Source organism: Leopardus geoffroyi, chromosome D2, assembly GCF_018350155.1.
Source record: "Leopardus geoffroyi isolate Oge1 chromosome D2, O.geoffroyi_Oge1_pat1.0, whole genome shotgun sequence".
Classification (NCBI taxonomy): Eukaryota; Metazoa; Chordata; class Mammalia; order Carnivora; family Felidae; genus Leopardus; species Leopardus geoffroyi.
Genome location: NC_059334.1, coordinates 22437420 through 22460880, shown reverse-complemented (window position 1 = coordinate 22460880; position 23461 = coordinate 22437420). Strand labels below are relative to the sequence as shown.

Below are 23461 nucleotides of genomic sequence, written 5' to 3'. Positions count from 1 at the left end.
GTACTTGTTTCTTCCAAGTCCTTGGAAGTTTAAAAAAAAAAAAAAAAGTATGGCTTCCCATGTTTCTATCACGTTCTGTCACGTGTATCGTGTTCTATCAGCCACTGCTATGCCCCTTCTTCCACCCTCCCCCCCAGTTCCACTTACTCCAGACACACCCCTTCTGAGGCTTTCACAGGCTGAACTGTGCTGAGCAGACCTGTCCATCTCCAACACCCCTTGCGTCGGCCCTAAGAACTGTCCCTTTAGCACCTCTTAGAGTTCACTCATTACTTCAGGTCTGCCATGTGAGATGTGTTTATGTCATCCATTTTTAAATGTCCATATGATGAATAATAAAAAGGATAATAATAGCTAACACTTTTTATAATGTTTACTAAATGCCAAGAAACATTGTTAAGACTACCCTTATTGGTGCACCTAGGTGGCTCAGTCGATTAAGCGTCCGACTCTTGATTGCGGCTCAGGTCATGATCCCAGGGTCATGGGATCTAGCCCCACATTAGGCTCCACACCTAAAAATAAACAACTAAATAAATAATAAATTTTAAAATAAGACTACCCTGGGGTCCCTGGGTGGCTCAGTTGGTTAAGCATCCAACTCTTGACTTTGGCTCAGGTCATGATCTTGCAGTTTGTGAGTTCCAGCCCCACATCGGGCTCTGAGCTGACAGTGCGGAGCCTGATTGGGATTCTGTGTCTCGTCTCTCTCTGCCCCTCCCAAACTGGTGCTTTCTCTCTCTCTCAAAAAAAAATTAAAAAGACTACCCTTACTAACTCAATCCTTATGACAAGTCTATATGATAGAACTATTATTGGCCTAATTTTATAGATAACAAATCCATGATTCAGAGAAATTAAATAAGCTCGCCTAAGGTTAGGCAGCTAGTGTGGGGTCGATCTGGGATTAGAAGCTAAGTGGTCTAGCTCCAGAGCATTAGCTCTTAACTGCTGTAGTATTGGACCACAGTGTTCTCTTTATCTACTGGCACACTATGAGGTGCTGCAGGAATGCTCTACTAGTAAGAATCAGTCCTAGATTTATACTGTTTAGAAGTTCAGGGACAGCATGATCTGCTCTAGTGAAAAAGGCATAAACTTTGGGGTAGCAAATTATGACAGTTTTGTGACTTTGGAAAGCTATTTTGATTTTTTGTTCGAGTTTCCTCATCTGTAAGAACAAAAACAAAAACAAAAGCAATTAGATAGTACCTGTTTCTAGAGTTGGTGTGTGGGGTGGATGAGATAAGTAATATGGAATACCTGTGAGTTTCCTTCCTCCTTCTGACATGAATTATCTCATATCCGCTCTTGGCCACCCCATGGTGGAGGCACTGTAGGTATTATGTCCATTCTACAGATAAAAACATATATGTTAGTAAAGGATACGGCACATTCCCAGCATCATATATCAGGAAGAAGAGTGATGATTATGGTCTGGTCTTCTCATTTCCAGTGACATGCTTACTAAGGAATAAAATTGAAGTAATGTTAGAATTCCCCACCCCCTAAACTCATTATGAAAAATCTTTGTATTTCTAGGACAGTTTTATAGTTTAGGAAACACAGTAAAGATTAATCCTTATTTTTGGATTAGGAAAGCGTGAAGAAACAATCATCTAGAATCGCAGCACTGAGGGAGAGATTATTAACATTGGGGTCAATATCTCTACAGCTTTTTTAGAATGTGTGTAACATATACTTATGCATAAATGTGAGAGCATATTTTTATTTAATAATATATTTTGTAGTGTGTTACTGATTTATCACAGTCTACCTTCAAAGTTATAGCACTTTACACATATGAGAACAGGGTCATTCTCATTTACTTTTGCATATGTTGTAGAGCCCACAGTTCATTTTACAGTTCCTGCTTTAGATAATCAATTATCTTTTATATTTCCCTTCAGTCTTGCCATTTCTGTATTTCTCTGTGTGGGTCTAAGCTTTGTCTGGTATCATATTCCTACTGCCTGAAGAACTTCCTGTAATGTTTTTTGTATTGCAGGTTTGATGGTAATGAGGACTCCCAGCTTCTGTTTATCTTAAAAAGTCTTTATTTCTCCTTAATTTTTTAGAAGATATTTTGGCTGGGAATAGAACTCTCATTTGACAAGTGTTTATTTTTCAGTATTCAGCATTGCATAATTTCTGAGGCTGTAATTATTGTCTTTGTTCTCTATATGAAATATGTCCTTTTTTCCTTCTGGTTACCTTCACAATTTTTCCTTTATCTTTCATTTTCAGAAATTAGATTGATGTGTCTAATTGTGACATTTGCTGGTTTATAGTTTATCTTGCTGGGTGTTCTCCAAGCTTCTTGGATATGTTGTTTCATGCATTTCATTATTTTGAGATAATTCTTGACCATTGTCTCTTCAAGTATTTCTTCTGCCCCATCTTCTCTCTTCTCCTTATTCAACTCATTTGTTTTGTACTGTCCCACATCCCTTAGGTTTCGGTTTTCTTTTCCGCTCTTTTTTTCTTTGTGTTTGGATCATTTATATTGACATATCTTTAAGTTCACTGATGCTTTCCTCAGCTGTGTGAAGTCTGGTGATGAGCCCATCAAAGGAATTGTTTCTTATATTGTGGTTTTTCTTACCAAGGGTTTCTATTTGACTGAAACCCCGTATCTTTGGTGAAATCCCCTAACTTTCGATGCCTGTAGCTCACTGTTCCACTAGACAGAATGCAGGAGTGACTAAGGTAAATAGTATCTTTGGATATGGGCACATGTTTGTCAGGCTATAAATGTGGAAGGTTGAGCCTAGTCAAAAGTTTACATTTTGTTTGAGTGTACCACAGGCTTCAGCTTCCTCTGGAGGAGAGCTGCACTCCCTTATGCTCAGGGTGGTGGCTGGGTGGGGAGGGGGGTAGAAAATTTTAGGTGGTGTTGGTGCTTCATCCTCAGCTCTCCCTGCACACCTGAAGCATGAAGATGTCTCTTGCGAAGCTCCTGTCTGCCCTCAGCAGCTGACTACTGTTGCTTGTTACTCTATGCTAGGCTCCTGCTGGGACTGAGGGTTCTTTCATTCTGTCTCGGCTTCAGTCTTAGGGAGTGTGCCTGGGCCTCAGGGCTGAGTCTTTCTTAACATTCCTGCCCTTTCGACTATGGCAGCCAACCTCTGCCTTGTGTCTGTGGTTTTAGATTTGAAGGCTTTTCATATATACCGCCAAACTGCATCACAGAAAGCGTGTGTAAATTTCCATTTCACAAGCAGCAAATGAGGGTTCTCTTAAATAAGCATTTTCATCTCTAATAGCAGTAGGCTCTTTTGATATGTTAGGAATCCATAATTTTGTTCCTCGCTTATATAATGGAAATGCAGCACTGAGTCTTGTGCATAGTAGGGCATAAAACATTTTTATTAGTTACCTGATGAATCAGAATATAAATGTCCCATTGAGTGGTCCAAAGGTACCACTTTCCTTTCAGTTTGTTCCAAATTGTCAGAAGCAGTCACTACCAGATTCTGGAATACAAAAATATGTATTTCACTCAGAAGCTCCATTTTATAGAGAGAAGCAATAGTTGTTAGATGGAGGCATTATGATCCCTGACTGAAAAATACTACTGCACAAGGATCTAGAAAACCGAATTATCATTCTGATTCTGCCTCTAATTCTTTGTCTTTTAATATACAAATTACTGACCGATTCTATTCTGCAGTTTATGTATCTGTCAAATAGGGTTAGTGATTTTATTTCAATAGAGTGTCATGAAGGTAAAATGAAATTACATAAGGGTAAGCCCTTTACAACACTTTTCAAGTGCTATAGAAATATAAAATATTCCTCTAGGAAGGGCCAGATAGGTGTAGAAAAAAGTGGGAGTTAGAATTTCAAGGCACACTTTTGACATCTATGCATCACTGTATGAGAGAGTACATGAATATGGAAGAGAGCAAAATTAGAAGTAGAGTCTTCTTCTCACTAAAATTAGCCTACTTGTAATAGAGGTTAATTAAGTCCTTCTCAACCAGGCAAGGGCACAATTTTAAAGGGAAATTGCAAGTAAGTAAGCCCTGACTCCTGCGGGGAAGGGAGGAGGTCTTAGCACCATATCCCACTCTGGGCTCAGTAAGCTTCCTGGTAGACCATGTCTCCTACAGACCTAACCTGACCCTCCACCTGCTGTCTCAGGTCAAGAATTCATCCACTGTGATGCTTGGGTCACTGGAGTGACCCACAATGGAGACAAGCAAGACAATTAAAAAGTCATCAGGAAGTTTGTGTCCTTCTGCCAGCAAAAGGGGACCAGAGCAAACACAATGTACAGCATATAGTTTTACTTCCTCTTTTGTAAACTGTTACACACAGTTGAAACCTTCAGCCATAGCTGGTAGGTATACAGCAGGTCAGCCCCTAGGCCAAATCTGGCCTACCATCTGTTTTTGTAAATAAAGTTTTTTTTTAAATATTTATTTATTTTTGAGAGAGAGAGAGAGAAAAAGACAGAGCATGTTCAGGGGAGGGGCAGAGAGAGAGGGACACACAGAATCTGAAGCAGGCTCCAGGTTCCAAGCTGTGAGCACAGAGCCCAACACAGGGCTCGAACCCATGAACCATGAGATCATGACCTGAACCAAAGTCAGATGCTTAACCAACTGAGCCACCAGGTGCCCCTGTTTTTGTAAATAAAATTTGATTGGAATACAACCACTCCCATTTCTTTACATATTTTCTATGGCTGCTTTACACTACAATGGCAGAGTTGAATAGCTGCAATAGAACTTATATTGCCTAAAAAGCTGAAAATATTTGCTATCTGGCCCGATGCAGAAGTTTGCCTACCGTTGGTCTAGAGCAATGATATTCATCCTGTGTACTCCCACCAGCATTACTGAAGCAAATTTGGTTTACTGAGATCTCTTTCTTCTTCTTTCATTTAATGAATCATTTGATACTTCAGCACCTAAAAATAATGAGGGAAAGAGTAGTTCGGATAGGAGAATGTAATGCTAACAGCATTATAGTTTATAATGTTTAAAAAAACCTTATAGGAAGTACAGGGCAAAAAGAACATGTTAAATAACACCCCATGAGGATGAAATCATGGAAGTTAGAAAATTCTACATGATCAATTATCCGGTTTTTTCAACAAGTAGTCATGGAAAAAAGAAGGTGGAGTAAGGCACCTATGGAGATTAAAAGACTTAAGGGACATTTTAACCTAATGCAGGTGTGGATCTTCTCATTTGAACAACCCTACTGAGCTAACTGGACATAATGGGAGAATTTGAACACTGACAGGGTCTTAGTGTTATGAAGGAATTATTTTTACTTTGTTAAATGTGATAATGGTATTGTGACTATTTGTTAAAAAAAATCCTTGATGCCTAGAGTTTTCTTTTCCTTCTCTCAGACTTCTCCAGAAAAAAAAGTAGTAAGGAGTATAGAAGAAAAAATATTCCTAAGAGGCTGATAAGTATTGAACCAGAGTGATGAGTACATAAAACTCATGCCTTTCTCTCAAACTTTGTATCTGTTTGAAAATTTTCATTATAGTGTTTAAAAAAAACACATAAGCTTGAGTCATATTTTAATTTGAATCCTGGTTTTTCCAGCTATTTGTACATCTATGAAATGGACATTGTAAGTCAGATTGTTTTGTGGCATTGTGAGGATTATGAGAATTAAGTGAGATAGTAGAGTTTAGCACAGTGCCTAACATATAGGAAATAATCAATGCCTGGTAGCTATTATGTTGTATCTGCTATCAAATGGCAAAAATACAACCCCATAGGAGCCTAGTTCACTGATCATATAATTAACTTAGGTGAACAACGGACCTAAAATCCATATTGTTGCTACAAAGGAATAAGGAGCCAGCATAGAGAATGTTCTCACAACATACACATATTTCCCTGACAGTCTGGAAACAATCATAACACCTGTAAGATGCATGGGGAAAGACCTGTGGTATTGAGTATCATGACTTTAATTTCAGATTGTCCTAACAATATGTTTATTCCTCAATGGTAATAATAAAAAAAAAAAAAAAAACAGTTTTCTGTGAGATTGCTAACAAATGCCTGCAAACACACTTTAGCCCCACGTGCATGGGAAGTCCTGTGACTTTGTACAGTACTGACTGATTTTCCACTTTGCGTAACTATTGTTTTTCCTTGATATCTTGTGCTCATATGAACCCAGAGATGGTGCTGAGCACCATACTCCTTTAACTGAGTCTGGCTGACTTAATCAGCCACTTAGTCAACCACACATTAGCCAGTATGTATCACACAAATTTGCAGGAAAACACATCGACTTAACGGTGCAAAATTTTAGAGCAAAACTAACAAACAAAAAAACAAAACCAAAAAAGACCCCATCTCATCCATCAGTCACTGCAGCTAAGTGAAATAAACTTGAACCCACCTTCAGAATGTGTTCCTTAAAATTCATCCCTTTTGGGGGGAGAGGGGAGTCTACTGAGTAAAATTACTGTCAGAGAGAAATGTTGGGAAGCATTCTGTTCACAATGGATGTTAAAAAAGGTAAATAAAAAAGTGAGGACATGTTGGGGGAGGAGTTGGGGAAGCAATGTTTCAGTTGAACTGAAGATACCAAAACTGTCCTTTTTTTCTGTTCTTCTACAGAATGACATCACGCCTTTACACGTTGCATCAAAAAGAGGAAATGCCAATATGGTAAAACTCTTGCTTGATCGAGGAGCTAAAATCGATGCCAAAACAAGGGTAAGTGTAATTTGTGTGCATGCTTATACTTATTTTCAGGAATAGTAATCTTCCCCTGATACCTTCACACTGGTTCAACAGTGGCTTCACTTTTACTTCATTTGTTATAGCCTCCAAGAAAATGATTCTAAATGTATTTGTCCCAAAATGGAATGCTGATCGACATGTATAAATCTGTAACACGTTTATATGGCGTATGGTTTTAATTATAAAAACTAAGGCTTAAGGTATAGAGTTTTAGTTGAGTTTGCATTTTTAAGAATGTAATCACTACCTGACCTGATAGGCTGGGCTGTTTGGTCAGTTTAATACTAAAACTGACAGTTACTCTATTTAAAAACAAATTGGTCTACTTTCGTACACTGCTGGTGCAAATGTAAAGTGGTACAGTTACTCTGGGAAACGGTAGGGAGGCTCCTCAAAATATGAAAACTAGAACTACCCTACCATCTGGCAATTCCACTACTGAGTATTTACCCCCAAGTAGGGAAAACAGTATCTTGAAGCAATATTTGCCCATTCCTCTTCATCACGGCATTGTTCACAATAGTCAAGAGATGGAAGCCACACAAATGTCGATTGACAGATGATGGATGAACAAAATGTAATGTATATAGATGGTGGAATATTATTCAGCCTGAAACAGGAAGCAAATCCTATCATTCTACAACATGAATGAATCTTAAGGACATTATCCTGAGTGAAAGAGGACAGTCACAAAAGTATAATACTACATGATTCCATTTTTATGGAGTTTCTAGAGTAGTCAAAACCATAGAAGCAGAAGCAGAATGGTGTTTGCTTGGGCTTTGGGGGCAGAGAAATGGAGAGTGTTGTTTAGTAAGTTATAGAGGCTCAATTCTGCAAGATGAAAAATTTCTGGAAATGTTATACATAGCAATGTGAATACAGTTAACACTACTGAAATATATACTTAAAAATGGTTAATGAAATAAATTTTGTGTGTTTTTTACCACAATTTAGAAATCAAAAAAAAAAATACAAAGCTGTCTGGGTAGGTGTTTGGCATGTTGCTTATTCGGTGCAATGCCTTTTGGGTAGAGGAAAGAACTGAGACTCAGAAGCAAGTTTGAATCCCAGATGCTGACCTTAGCCAGTTGACTTAGGTAGGCTGTTTAACCTTCTGCATGTAATTTCTCTTTCTGAAAATAAAGAAAATTAATGGCCACCTTGAAGGTTATTGCAGTGATCAAGCTAATGTTTGTAAACTGTGTTGCAAAAAGTAGGCCAGAAAGAGGTCACAGCCATTGCTTATATAACTCACAGGTCCAGTTAGCATTAAACTTGTAATCAGGGGATTATTTTGTCCAACACTTCTTGTGTTTGTTCCAAGATGCGAGCAAGAGTGAGGCTAACGGAGAGGTGATCTCACTATACCCAGCCCCCTCTCTGAGGGTTTGGGGTGGTTTTCCCTATCTTGCCATTGTAGCCTCCGCAATCCCGTGCTTCCTCCTCACAAGAATCCTGATCTCTGTGTTTCCAAAACTGGCCTGGTAACCTGCATTCAATTCCTGTGGCTCCTTGATTTACTACTTCATTTATTGTTCACTGTGTGTATTCCCTCAAGCAATAAATGATTACGGAGTGGGCCTACTGTGGGGCAGATACAGGAAGACTCCAGGACTCTGTCCTTACCCTCATGAAGCTGACAGGCAGTCAACTACCTGTGCTCTGACCCGAGAACAGCCCAGCTATAGTTAGTTAGCAGGACACCCGGGCTTCCTTTTCCCGATAACTACTGACCCTGAAAATTTGTATGTACCTTAAAAGAAACCAGCTTTCTAGAGAGAAGGAGGGAAGAAAGATGAAGGTTGACCCCTAGAGGACTGTCTGACTGGGGAAGGAGATTGAATAGAGCTCCTAGTGAATTGACTTTGCATTCTGTAATAAGAAGCCATTACCAATATGCTAGAGCTGTCACTTTAAATGGCAGGGATCTTCCGCTAATATAGGCTATTTCAAGAGGTCGTAAGGAATAAAATAGAATTGGTGCTGTGCCACTCGATTACAACGTAAAGCTTAAGGATCATTTGTGAACAGGGAAGATTTTTAGGAAGAAAAATGAGGAATACTAGAGCCAAGCAGGAAAGAGGAGCTTGAAGAGATATACCTGGTTATCCAGCTGGGGTTTTAGTGAGTATGTGGATTAGAAATTACCTTATTTCTCCCTCTCTCAAAATAATCATCAATCACTGGCAAAATTCCTTTTCAGTTACTTTACCTCATTTATGCAAAAATTACCTGCCGTATTTGATACAATGAAAGGAGAAAGGGGCATATGGGGAACTCAGACCCCATGTTTATGACGCAGATAGTGGCACCAGGGCAAAAACTTAAAAACTCTTCTGGATAAAAGTATTAGAGATATGAGGGCACCTGAGTGGCTCAGTCAGTTAAATGTCTGACTCTCAGCTCAGGTCAAGAACTCATGGTTTGTGAGATCGAGCCCTGTGTCAGGCTCTGCACTGACAGCAAGGAGCCTGCTTGGGATTCTCTCCCTCTTTCTCTGCCCCTCCCTTGCTCTTTCTCTCTCTCAAAGTAAATAAATAAACATTAAAAAAATAGTATCAGAGATATGGAATAATGTAGTATACAACTTTGCATACTGTGCAAATTCAGGGGGCAACCTGGTTTCTCTAACACTTTGTCCCTGTTGTGAAAGCCTATCTTATTTTGAATAAGATGCAGACTCCTTTTTACCATCCATTCAGTTGTAACCGGGATTCAGTTTTCTCCTGTGTTCTGTGAATGGCGCGTGAATGTGAAGGAGACAGACACAGAGAACAGAGAAGCCTGCCCTACTTCTGTTGTTGTCCTACAAGGAGTGGGGTGAGGGTGGGATGGCATTTGGGCACAGACTGAATTCCTGGCAGACGATATCGAAGAAAGCATAGTACATACCCCAAATATGTAAACTATTTTGTGTTCTTCTCGTCAAAGCCTCCCTTCTCTCTGGCTGAAATGACTGAGTAGTCATTGGGTGTGTGGGTGAAAGGGAGGAGGCCAGTTAAAATGTCAGAAAGCCCTGAGGCCAAGCCTAAAAACAGAAAACAGAATTGTTCATAAATGCAAGTTTTAACTACTCAATCTGGTAACTCTTGAGAGAATAAATATTGTTATCTACCCATCCACCTCCTACCAATTACTTAGGACTGTTGTGGCTACCTTGCTACATCAATAGTCGGTTTAGAGACAGGAGACATCTCAGGCGCCAGCACTCCAAGGGACCTCGTTGGCTTACTCTGTTCCCTGCATGTGCTGCTGACCTAATAAAGTACTCAGTTTAAAAGCAGACTCAGGGGCGCCTGGGTGGCGCAGTCGGTTGAGCGTCCGACTTCAGCCAGGTCACGATCTCGCAGTCCGTGAGTTCGAGCCCCGCGTCGGGCTCTGGGCTGATGGCTCAGAGCCTGGAGCCTGTTTCCGATTCTGTGTCTCCCTCTCTCTCTGCCCCTCCCCCGTTCATGCTCTGTCTCTCTCTGTCCCGAAAATAAATAAACGTTGAAAAAAAAAAAAGCAGACTCTTAGAGCCCTTTTATTCAAGCAAAGAAACTTGATTTATGGTCAGAGTAGGTTAGGAGAACTTGAGCAAGATTTTACCAGCCAGAAAAGCAAGATGAGAGTGATCAGTGATCTGATCTCTAGTCTTAAGTGTGACTTGCAAGTAAAATTGTGACCTTAGGCAAGTTCACCCTTCTGAGTCTTAGTTTCTGTCCCAGCATGGATGGAGAGTTGTTCCAGATGATTTTACAAGCTCTCCCATTTGGAAGGACACCACATATTGTAGCTTCACTGTAAAACTCAAGATGGTTATATAAGTCAGGTTGATGTTACCAAAATGGTAAAGTAGGGGAGCTCAGCCTCCAACCCCCAACAAAGATCAACAAGAGTTCGGAAGCATCCACAAAGAAAAGCAGTTCTGGGAGAGCTCAGGAGTGCTCTTAGGAATCTTCAGCAACTCAGTGTGGGGAAGGAAAAAAACCCATCTGAGAATAATTACAAAAGAAGGGAAGGAAGAGCAGCTTCATTTTGCCTGCATCATCCAATCTCCCAGGCTGGCACTGCTCACTGCCAGCAGGGAACTCCTCAGCTTAGAAGAATTTCCCTTACCAGAAAAGGGAGAGTGAAGTGCGTGGCTGGCTTCCCTAGCTTTCAGGACATTGTATGAAGGACCCTCTTCAGTTTGCAAACCAGATTGCAAACTGGTGTAGCCGTTCTGGAAAACAGTATGGAGCTTCCTCAAAAAGTTAAAAATAGAACTACCCTATGACCCAGCAACTGCACTACTAGATATTTATCCAAAGGATACAAAAATGCTGATTCAAAGGGGCACGTGCACTCTAATGTTTATAGCAGCATTATCAACAATAGCCAGGGTCACCTGGGTGGTTCAGTCTGTTGAGCATCCGACTCTTGATTTTGGTTCAGGTCATGATCTCACAATCATGGGTTCAAGCCCCACATCAGTCTCCACACTGAGCATGGAGCCTTCTTGATATTCTGTCTCTCCTTCTTTCTACACCCTTCCCCAACTCTTGCACATGCTCACTCGCTCACTCTCTGTCGCACTTTCTCAAAATAAACTAAAAACAAAAAACCAACAATTGCCAAACTATGGAGAGAGCTCAAATGTCCATTGACAGGTGAATGGATAAAGAAGATATATATATGATTTATATTATAATGGAATATTACTCAGCCATCAAAAAGAATGAAATCTTGCCATTTGTAACAATGTGGATGGAGCTAAAGTGTATTATGCTCAGCAAAATAAGTCAGTCAGAGAAAGACATAGACCATATGATTTCACTCATAGGAATTTAAGAAACAAAACAGATGAACAAAGGGGAAGGGTGGGGGGAGAGAGAGAGGGAAGCAAACCATAAGAGACTCTTAAACATAGAGAACAAACTGAGGGTTGCTGGTAGGGTGTTGGGTGGGGGATGGGCTAAAAGGGCAAGGGGCATTAAGGAAGACACTTGGTGTGATGAGCACTGGGTGTTATATGTAAGTGACGAATCACTAAATTCTAGTCCTGATACCAATACTACACTATATGTTAAGTAACTTGAATTTAAAGAACCTCTTGGAAAGAAAAAAAAGTTTCACCCGACCCAGAGACTGGCAAAGCTGAGATGAATATAGGAAGGAACAAAGAAGAGTAGATGCTACCAGTATCATCCATGCAGTGGGAATGACTGTGGTTCCCAGCCACCTGCTTTGCAGAAGACCTCAACAGCTTTCTTGCTATTAAAGTAACTAATGGCCGGAAGAGCCACTGTGGACTCCCTGAAGACTTCATTCGGTTTGGCCCCTGCAATATTCACATTCACAGACTCCAGCCTCCTGAGTCCCTCCCTGCTCCCTACCTACACCTCCACCCCCACCCCAGACTCTGCTGCTAGAGCCAAGGGTCCACACCAGCAGCCAGCCCAGCCCTCTGTGTCTGCACAAGTGTCAGAAGACAGCCTAAACCCTGTGCTGCCCCCACGACTGTGTATGCACTTGAGGCTAGCCCTTCCAGCTGTGCATTTGCACACTGCTGGCCAGACCCTCTACTGCTACCCACACACCTATGGCAGATCCTGTGGCATGGAAGGGCACATCCACAAGCCAGGGCCTTCATAGCAGTCCATGGGTCTGAATCTGGCTCTGTCACCAGTCACTGGCCTTCACTCCTTAGCACATGTCAGGTAACCTTCTAGCTGTGCACCTGTATGCCCCAACCAGACCATCCTTACCGGCCTCCCAAGGCTTGGCACACACCCCCGGGAGACTGCAGCCACAGGAATACACACGAAGAGCAGAGCCCCCACAGCCATTTGAAGGCCAGATCCGGTCCTGTCTCATGTCACTGACCTGCACCACTGGGCTCACCTGAAGCTGGTCTTTCAACCTGTGTTCCGGCACGCCCCTTGCCTGACTCCCAACACCAGCCTCCGCTGCTGCGTGCCCACGGTGAGGCCCCACAGCCGCGGCAATACACACAGACAGCCATGGCACCCACAGCTGCCTGTACACCTGAAGCTGGCCCACACCTTTACAACTGGCTCTGACCCCCACCGCTATGTATATGTGTGAGACCGGCCCCCACCACTATGTAGGGGACCACCCTACAGCTGTGTACATACCACCAGCTCCAGCCACCACCACCACCTGCCCACGTCACCAGCCACTGGCCCTGGAGGTGCTGCTGACGACTCGGACCACCCCCTAGAGTGCTCACCAAGAACTGCACAGTTGTCAATGCCGTGAACCCGAGTGACCTGAGCAGATAAGACATCATATACCTCTTGGACCCAAACCACCACACACTCCTGTATTTAGCCCTCTGTACCACTAGACCTGGGGTTACAGCACATTCCAGCGTGCCCCTGTGCACAAGTGAAAGTCTTTCCATATTGAAGTCAACCCATAAAGTATGGAAGAAGTGAGTGGTTATTTAAATGTGCAGACTTTAAATATGCACGACTATAGGGATCTTGAAGAATCAGAGAAACCACCAAGGGAGCATAGTGAGCTTCCAGTAATTGACCTCAAAGAAATGGAGATACCAGTGACCTAAAAACATCACACCCGGGGCACCTGGGTGACTCGGTCGATTAAGCCTAATAAAGGATTCAAAGTAATTGTTCTAAAGATGCTCCGAGAGCTGCAAGAAAACATAGAAAAACAATTTAACAAATTAGGGGGAAAATATAAAAACAAAATGAAAAGTTCAGCAAAGAGATAGAAAATATAAAAAGAGAACCAAGCACAAATTTGGAGCTAAAGAAGACAGTGATGGAACTGAAAAACTCAATAGACAGCTTCAACAGCAGACTGGGCCAAGCAGAAGCAAGAACACTTGAAATTATCTAGTCAGAGGAGCAAAAGAGAAAGGATGAAAAATTCATGAAGAAGACCTGCAGGACTAAAGGGGCATCATTAAGTGAAAACAGTCCATCCATCATTAAGTCCCAGAAAGAGAAGAGAAACTTACTGAGGACCTAGAAGTGACACCACCCCCAAATCTGAAGAGTTAAGGGTCAGTAGGGGGAAGAAACTAAACAAAGAACCAGGTGCCCCTAGAGAATAGAAACTTAAGTCTTTTAAAAAAATATATTAAAAAGAACCCACTGGTTTTATGAAAAGACAATCCCCAGTTCTACTGAGTAATCAATAAAGCTTTAATACAGAATTTAAACTGCATTTGCATGGCACAAAAACAGACACATAGACCAATGGAATAGAATAGAAACCCCAGAACTAGACCCACAAACGTATGGCCAACTCATCTTTGACAAAGCAGGAAAGAACATCCAATGGAAAAAAGACAGCCTCTTTAACAAATGGTGCTGGGAGAACTGGACAGCAACATGCAGAAGGTTGAAACTAGACCACTTTCTCACACCATTCACAAAAATAAACTCAAAATGGATAAAGGACCTGAATGTGAGACAGGAAACCATCAAAACCTTAGAGGAGAAAGCAGGAAAAGACCTCTCTGACCTCAGTCGTAGCAATCTCTTACTCGACACATCCCCAAAGGCAAGGGAATTAAAAGCAAAAGTGAATTACTGGGACCTTATGAAGATAAAAAGCTTCTGCACAGCAAAGGAAACAACCAACAAAACTAAAAGGCAACCAACAGAATGGGAAAAGATATTTGCAAATGACATATCGGACAAAGGGCTAGTATCCAAAATCTATAAAGAGCTCACCAAACTCCACACCCAAAAAACAAATAATCCAGTGAAGAAATGGGCAGAAAACATGAATAGACACTTCTCTAAAGAAGACATCCAGATGGCCAACAGGCACATGAAAAGATGTTCAGCGTCGCTCCTTATCAGGGAAATACAAATCAAAACCACACTCAGATATCACCTCACGCCAGTCAGAGTGGCCAAAATGAACAAATCAGGAGACTATAGATGCTGGAGAGGATGTGGAGAAACAGGAACCCTCTTGCACTGTTGGTGGGAATGCAAATTGGTGCAGCCGCTCTGGAAAGCAGTGTGGAGGTTCCTCAGAAAATTAAAAATAGACCTACCCTATGACCCAGCAATAGCACTGCTAGGAATTTATCCAAGGGATACAGGAGTACTGATGCATAGGGGCACTTGTACCCCAATGTTTATAGCAGCACTCTCAACAATAGCCAAATTATGGAAAGAGCCTAAATGTCCATCAACTGATGAATGGATAAAGAAATTGTGGTTTATATACACAATGGAATACTACGTGGCAATGAGAAAAAATGAAATATGGCCTTTTGTAGCAACGTGGATGGAACTGGAGAGTGTGATGCTAAGTGAAATAAGCCATACAGAGAAAGACAGATACCATATGTTTTCACTCTTATGTGGATCCTGAGAAACTTAACAGAAACCCATGGGGGAGGGGAAGGAAAAAAAAAAAGAGGTTAGAGTGGGAGAGAGCCAAAGCATAAGAGACTCTTAAAAACTGAGAACAAACTGAGGGTTGATGGGGGGTGGGAGGGAGGGGAGGGTGGGTGATGGGTATTGAGGAGGGCACCTTTTGGGATGAGCACTGGGTGTTGTATGGAAACCAATTTGACAATTTCATATATTAAAAAAAACTAAAAAAAAAATAAACTGCATTTGCAATATGTGAACTATTATTCAGCCATAAACATAAAAGCAAATCCTGCCACTTGCAACAACATGAATAGACTTTGAGGCCATTATCCAAGGTGAATTAAGTCAGACAGAGAAAGACAAATACCACATGTCATAACTCAGATGTAGAATCTAAAAACATCACACCTGGGGCACCTGGGTGGCTCAGTCGGTTAAGCTCCAACTTCGGCGCAGGTCATGATCTTCATGCTTCACAAGGTCAAGCCCTGCCTTGGGCACTCTGCTGTCAGCGTGAGGCCCGCTTCAGATCCTCTGTCCCCCTCTCTCTCTGCCCTCCCCCACTTGTGTACACGTGCTCTCTCTCTCTCAAAAATGAATAAACATTTAAAAAATAATAAATAAAATACAATAATAAAACATCACACTCATAGAAACAGAAAGGTGGTTGACAGAGGCTGAGAGGTAGAGGAAATGGGGAGATTTAGTCAGAGAGTACAGACTACCAGTTATAAGATGAATATGTTCAGGTATCTAAAGTTTACTTGGTGGGGGCACCTGGGTGGCTCAGTTGGTTAAGCTTCTGACTTTGGCTCAGGTCATGATCTCACAGTTTGTGAGTTTAAGCCCCACATCAGGCTCTGTGCTGACAGCTCAGAGCCTGGAGCCTGCTTCGGATTCTGCATCTCCCTCTCTCTGCCCCTCTCTGGCTTGCACTCTGTCTCTCTCACTCTCAGAAATAAATAAACATTAGAAAAAATTGTTTAAAAATAAATTACTTGTTGACTATAGCTAACAATTCTGTATTGTATATTCAAAAGTTGCTATGAAAGTAGACCTTTAATATTTTGACCATGACATCTGCAAAATTCATGTGAGGTGAAGAATGTGTTAATTGACGTTATTGTGGTAAGTATTTCACAATATATATGTATACCAGATCATCACATGGTATAACCTAAATTTCTACAATGTTCCATGTCAATTTTATCTCAGCCAAGTTAGGGCTCAGGGGGCAAGAGGCAGAAGCCTCTTGAACGTTTCTGAAAAGTGTTTAGCTAGGATCTGATGAAACACAAAGCCTGTGGTCCTTTTTCTATCTAGTTCATTTCAAGAAAGGTTGTCCTATTTTCCCAGTCCTGTGATGCTATCTAATATCAACTGGCTTGTTGTATATTCTCCTGCAGAATAGACAAGAGTAAGTATGTAGAGTTATCTCTGTGATAACGGTGGCAAATGTGCTGAGATATAAACATATATCAAGGCAGATTCTTCAGTCTGGTCTATATGTAGATTCTAATTTTAAAATAAGTTTTGAAATTTGCTCACTTTTTTCCAACAAAATTTTAATGACTTTATTTATAGACTAAAATGTTTTGTAAGAATGGCTATTTGTGGTAGCCTGATGGGTTTTTTGGTTTGGTTTTTTTCCCCCCATTTAACTCTCGATCTAAGCAAAGCAAGCATGTGTACTTCTCGAAGGAAGATACTTTGCAATGGATGGTCTCTTGTCATTTTCCTTTTCCTTTGCATCAGTTCACAGCCAAATCAAAAGCTCAATATGGACCCTAATCAGAACCATTTTAAGACTTTGTGGCATCTTCTGAGTTCTCTCTTTTCACTGGCTCTTCTCTACCCAATAATAAAGGCAGCTGTGCTTGTATTTAGTGCTTCAGAGAAGATGGAAGGGTTCCAGGTAGAGTCAGTAATACCAATACTCTGATTCCCAGAATGCGGCTCTAATCATGCCTCTTCCAGCTTCCAGTTTTCCTAGCAAGGTGCCACTAGGAACCTGTAAGTTCTATACAGATCCACATGTAATCTCATTACCACCACATCATATCCGAGCCACACCTTGCCACTCAGATGCACACATTCATCTTGGTATCTGTAGCACTTAGCATGCTTTCTGGCACATGCCAGATGTTAAATATGTATTTGCTGAATATATAGAAATGAAAGCTACATTCTTGAAGGTTAAATTTGCCAAAAGGTCTTAATTTTCTTGACTTTATACTGATCCTGTGGTAATGTAATTTTGCTCCTGAAGTTAATGGCTTCCAATTGATTCAGAAGAACGAAGAGATATTTGTGTGCAAGTAGATAAAGCGTTTTCAGAATACCTCAAATCTGTCAGTTGTTAAATTCTTATTATTCTGGGAAGGTATCAGGGGACATTTGGATGCCCTGTAATTTTAGCCTGTCCTTTCCCAGAAATGCAACTGGTTATTATTTCTGAGGTTAAATACAAAGAAAAAAGAAATATTGGTATTGACTTTTGCTTTCTATTATATTTCCAGAAGTGTATTGCCTGGCTAAAAATAAATCCTTAAAGTAAATATTAAATATTTTATAGTCATAAGATAGTCCCTATCAAATGGAAAATTCTAATACAATATTTCCTCCTTACAGTTCTAACATAGACATGTTGACAAGAGCACTTGAAATAATGCAAACTGCTCTGGGTTTCTACATTAATCAAGACTAATTTGAAAATATGTCATTCAAAAATAGATTCATTTTTAATTTTTATGTAACAGATATTAAAAGTTAATTGAAAGTATTTATTTAGGGGCGCCTGGGTGGCGCAGTCGGTTAAGCGTCCGACTTCAGCCAGGTCACGATCTCGCGGTCCGTGAGTTCGAGCCCCGCGTCAGGCTCTGGGCTGATGGCTCAGAACCTGGAGCCTGTTTCCGATTCTGTGTCTCCCTCTCTCTCTGCCCCTCCCCCGTTCATGCTCTGTCTCTCTCTGTCCCAAAAATAAATAAACGTTGAAAAAAAAATTAAAAAAAAAAAAAAGAAAGTATTTATTTGGATTCTAAGAAGGGCAGGGCACCTTCCTCTAAATTTTACTGTTAACCTTAAACCACTCTAAAAAAATTAAGTATTAATATAAAAAAAGAAAGTACAAGTAATTATGACATGCCCTTAGCGTTCAAAACATGAAAATCTCTTTGAAGGAAAGAATGCTTTTGAGAGTTGCAAAGAGTTCTGAGAACATAAGAGCATCTTATCTCTTTCTTTCTCCCTTTCTCTCTCTCTCTCCCTCCCTCCCTCTCTCTCTGTCCTAGTGATTTTACAACATATTGGAGGTCTCATTTCCCTTACCAAGTAGAGATCTAAAAGTATCGGATAAATTTTGTGTGCTACTAATCCTGGTTCTCCTGAAGAATCTGCGAAGCAGGCTCAGGACAGCAGTTATTTTAGTTAATTGCTATGTGGTTCTAAGTGCTGGTGCCCAGAAAGTACTTTACTCTTTCTCCTATTTTCTTGTGATGTATGTTGGTAATGCTCACTCCCTACTTCTTTTAAAAATTTTACATCCATTAGGCACACAAGTACTCTGCAGTTACCAACTATAAGCATCTTTAATTATCCTCCTTGCCAAAGGAAAGATACAATAAGTAAATACATCATTACTGTTTTTTTTTACATTGTGAAGCTTAATTTGATTTTTTTCCATGTAAGATTTTCTAAGAACTATATAAAAAGCACCTTTATACATTTAAAATCATATTTTATAATAGGTTATTCAGTTTCTACCTACTGAAAATTTAGAAATTATCATCTATTTATAGAAGGAACATTCCTAAAATAGTATATGATAGAAACAAATATAAACTATGATGGTGTAGTGTGTAGAAGTCACATATTCATGGGGGCGCCTGGGTGGCGCAGTCGGTTAAGCGTCTGACTTCAGCCAGGTCACGATCTCGCGGTCCGTGAGTTCGAGCCCCGCGTCGGGCTCTGGGCTGATGGCTCAGAGTCTGGAGCCTGTTTCTGATTCTGTGTCTCCCTCTCTCTCTGCCCCTCCCCCGTTCATGCTCTGTCTCTCTCTGTCCCAAAAATAAATAAACGTTGAAAAAAAAAATTAAAAAAAAAAAAAAGAAGTCACATATTCATGTTTTTTACTCAGCTGTGTTAGAGTTTTGGCTTCAAGGAACAATAGAGTAGCTTACAATGAACTAAGCATCCTGCTGATAAAAATCATAAACCCCGGAAAAATAGTTTTTAAAAACTTGTTTGTAGGCACTGAAAAATAATCGAAAATTGGCATAAATTGGAGTGAATTCAACTTTTGAAAGAACTAAATAACACAAGATGAGATCTATATTTTTATGGCAGGTACTGGATACAGTTGATTGAGAAAGTCACAATTTTATTGTCTTGAGGTCAGAGGATCAAGTTTGAGGCTGTAATGGTGGCTGGATATTCAAGGAGGAATCACTGATAGGAAGGAACCACAAAGGAAGTGCTGAAGTCAATCTGCAAACATATACACTCCCCACAATCCTTGAATAAGCAATGAACTATGTGTGTGGAGGTGGGAAGTGGAGGGGGGTGGTATGAAACTACAAGGAGAGCAGAGGGAAATAACAGGTAAAAAATTAAAAGCTGAGAAGGAAGTTCAGCAGTGCTTGCTGCAAGGAAAATAGAACACCACATCAAGGAGACTTGGCAAATATCTTTGGCTTTTTATTAATACTACAAGGACTACATCTTAGAAGTTATGACTATGTCCCAGGACTAAAGGGATTACTCTTGGAATAAGGACGATTCTAAAACAGACCTGCTATTGAAAGCCTAAAACAAGTCCCTTTAAGACTAGAGTCTTTATAGCACATTATCCACAATATCCAGTATTTAATTTAAATTTTATATATGATTTAAAAATCACTAGTATACATGAAAGGAAATGAGAAAATCTGACTTGCTGTCAAAAGAAAAGTTAAGTAATAAAAGCAGACCCGTAGGTGACTCAGATGTTAGAATTAATAGACTTTAAAATAACTATAATTAATATGTTAAATATCTGAATGAAAAGACAGATATAGTGAGTAAGGCAAAATTTTTCAGGAGAAATAGGAAATCTTAAAAAAATAGCAATCTTAGAACTAAAAAATGCAATATCTGAAATTTTAAAAAAACATTCACTGGATGGGATAAAGAACAGATTGACTACAAAGGAAGAAAGAATTGGTGAACTTGAAGACAAGTTATAAAAATCATCCAAACTGAAGAACAGAAAACAAAAAGATTAAAAATCAATTTGACACCATGTCAGCAACCTGTGGAATACTAGCAAGCTGACTAAACACAGTGTGGTCCAAGAAGCAGAGGAGAAAGAGAATGGAACAGAAAAGATGTATATATTTATTTTCAAATTCAATCACAAACCACAAACCCTAGACCCAGGAGACTTAGAACACCCCAAGGAGGGTAAATACAAAGAAAACCACACAGAGGCACATAGTGGTGAAGCTGATAAATGGCAAAGATAGAAAAAAAAATGTTCACACAGCCAAAGGAGACGATGCATTATAAATAGAAAAACAATGATGAGACTGTGATCTAACTTCTTACCAGAAACACTGGAGGACAGAAACAATGGAACATTCTTTAAGATGCTAACTGAAAACTTTCTGTGAATCGAGAACTTATATCCAGTGAACGTAAATTCAAAATAAAAGCAAAATATAGTTTCAGATAAGCAAAAATTGAGATGAAGTGTTACCATCAAACCCACACTAAAAGAAATACTAAAGGAAGTTCTTTAGTATTCTGAAGAGAAATAATACCATATGGAAATGTGGATCTAAATAAAGGAGAGAAAAATTAGAAGCAGATTGCTATAAAGAACACTTTTTCTTTTTAGAAATTCTTTAAAGTTTGACTAATAAAAATATCAATTTATTATGAGGCTTGTAATACATGTAAAAGTTAAATATATGATATTTATAGCACAAAAGGTAAAATTAACAGTGTAAATGGAATTATAGAATTTCATATTACACATGAAGTTATATAATATATAATACATCATATGTAATATTACTCTATGATATATAATTAATAATATAATATGTATTATGTAATATTACTCTGTGATATATGATTAATAATATAATATTATTTAGACTGATAAATTAAGGATACATATTATAATGTTTAAGGCAACCACTAAGAGGAAAACAAAAGAAAAAGGAGATTTAGTTAAAAAGCCAAAGAAGGAGGGGGTGCCTGGGTGGCTCAGTCAGTTGAGCATCTGACTCTTGATTTCAGCTTGAGTTGTGATCCCAGGGTCGTGGGATCAAGCCCATGTCAGACTGCACTGAGTGGGGAACCTGCTTGGGATATTCTCTCTCTTTCTCTCTCTCTCTCTCTCTCTCTCTCTCTCTCTGCCCCTCTCCCCTACTTGTGCTCCCCCCCCCCGAAAAAAAAAAGCCAAAGGAGGAGATAGCCAGTGATATATGTGATGATTTGGTGATTAGAAAACTAAATAATGCTCAACCCAAAAGAAGACAAAAAGGAGGGACAAAAAACCCACAAAGAACAGTGGACAAATACACAACAAATAGCATAAGGGTGTGTTCCAGGGTCAGAGAGAAAGCCATCGTTTTTTAAGCAGAGAGAACAATACAAGGATTTTGCCTTACTTTAGTTTTAAACACATAGAATGTATGACCGGGGTAGCAAGAAAGGGAAGTAGAAAGAGATATTTCTCTCTCCTATACGTGAATGGCAGAAATGAACTCTAGATCTTAAAAGGAGATTGTTTTCTAGAAGGAATCCGATCCCTCAGATGGAGGCAAGCCTAAGTATAAATTCTGATTCCAGCCATTTGCTTGCATGTGACCTTGAGCAGGTACATTCCTCTTCTGGAGCAGCTTTCTCATCTATAAATGGAACTTGTAATGCCTTTCTCATGAGTTGTAAAGATTCAATACGATCACAAATATAAAGCGCCTGTAACCACAGAGGGGTTTCAAAAAATGTTATCTCACACCCTCCTATGCCAAATCTACAACTGCCTCACGTGCACAAAATGAGGATACAGTCAGAATTTTTGGTAAAAAACACAGATATGAGACTAGCAGTACTGTTGGGCTGCAGGTGGGGCCCCCTTATTTATCTCTGGCTGTGTTATAACTCTTCTTTCCTGAGCACTACTGGCTTTTTCTTTCATTGTTTTCAGTTTTGAATTAAGTATCACATCCTGTTTCACATCCATGATATAGGAAAAGAGTATATATCCATTGGATTCTCTGCTTGGTTTCCTTTTCCATCTCTAGAGTGAGATTTTTTGCTTAGAGGGTTTTTTTGCTACAGAATACAAATAAAATAAATGTCTGTTTTTTCCCAAGTCATGAATTTGTCTCATTTCAGTATTGGCTGTGAGCAAATTCAACATGTTAAGAACATATTCTGGGTTCCGTATTCTTAGGTCTGATGCCTTAATGTCCTGTTCCATGCTTTTCAGCCGAATAGGACCTGAAAGCAAGCCTTTTTGACCTTCGAGTGTGCTAGGTTTTGCTCTTAGGCTAACACAAGAGAGCATTTTGTCCAGCCAGTAAAGTACAGTTTCCCACCTCAGTAATAAGATTACTGTCATTGAAATGAAATATGAGATCTGGACTAGCCAGTTGGCTTTGCTTCAGAATTCTGCCCAAGGGAATACTTGTTCATTATGTCAGTGCTTTAAAAATCAGGGGAATTGGAAAAAAACTACCAACCCTGTGCAATTTCATTTCCCTCCCATACTGTTACTATGGCAACTCAGCATCCCTCTCTCCTTCTCTCCCGTCCAAGTGCATATGCTGCCATTCTTGAGGCAGCCTCCCCTGAGCCCCGGCAATTGCCTTTGTCAAGCATTTTCCAACTGGAAGTTGACACTGTTGTATGCAGCTGAAGAAATGCTTTTTGGTACTGGACCCAGTCTAAGTGACCCTGTATATCAGCTGTAAATTTCTAGGGTTTGGGAGCAGGTTAGAATCCTCATTTTTGTATTGGAAAAAGCATTGCTCTAGTTTTAGGGAGAGGAGTAGACCAGTTCACTGCTGTGTTCCAAACCACAGCGCTCACAATAGTTCTCTTTTTTCAGCTCCTGGTATTCAAATAAAAGGAAAATATCTTATTTAGAATAAATCCCCTAATATTTTTCTTATTCTGAGAACTAAAAAGACTGGTCATATTCTTCAAATCACTTTTTTATGGGGAATTTTATTTTTCTGGAAAGAAAGACATTAGAGCACTTCTGAAGGATAAAATGAGTCTGCTCTTAACAAAAAGAATTTTTGACCAACTAACTAGAAAACATTTTTAGCCCCCAAACGCACTCATTTGCTCACTCCATTCCTTCATTTACTCATTTGCAAC

At 39.9% G+C, this 23461-nt stretch overlaps 1 protein-coding gene across 37 annotated transcripts in view; it reads left to right on the top strand.

The window, feature by feature from the left end:
* The window catches only part of ANK3 (ankyrin 3), a 687904-nt gene that overhangs the window by 489842 nt on the left and 174601 nt on the right, over window positions 1-23461 (top strand). For all 37 annotated transcript variants that reach the window (XM_045437484.1, XM_045437490.1, XM_045437496.1 and 34 more), the window contains one exon: window positions 6606-6704. In XM_045437484.1, coding sequence (XP_045293440.1) covers window positions 6606-6704 — 99 coding nt within the window. The remainder of the gene's footprint in view (window positions 1-6605; window positions 6705-23461) is intronic.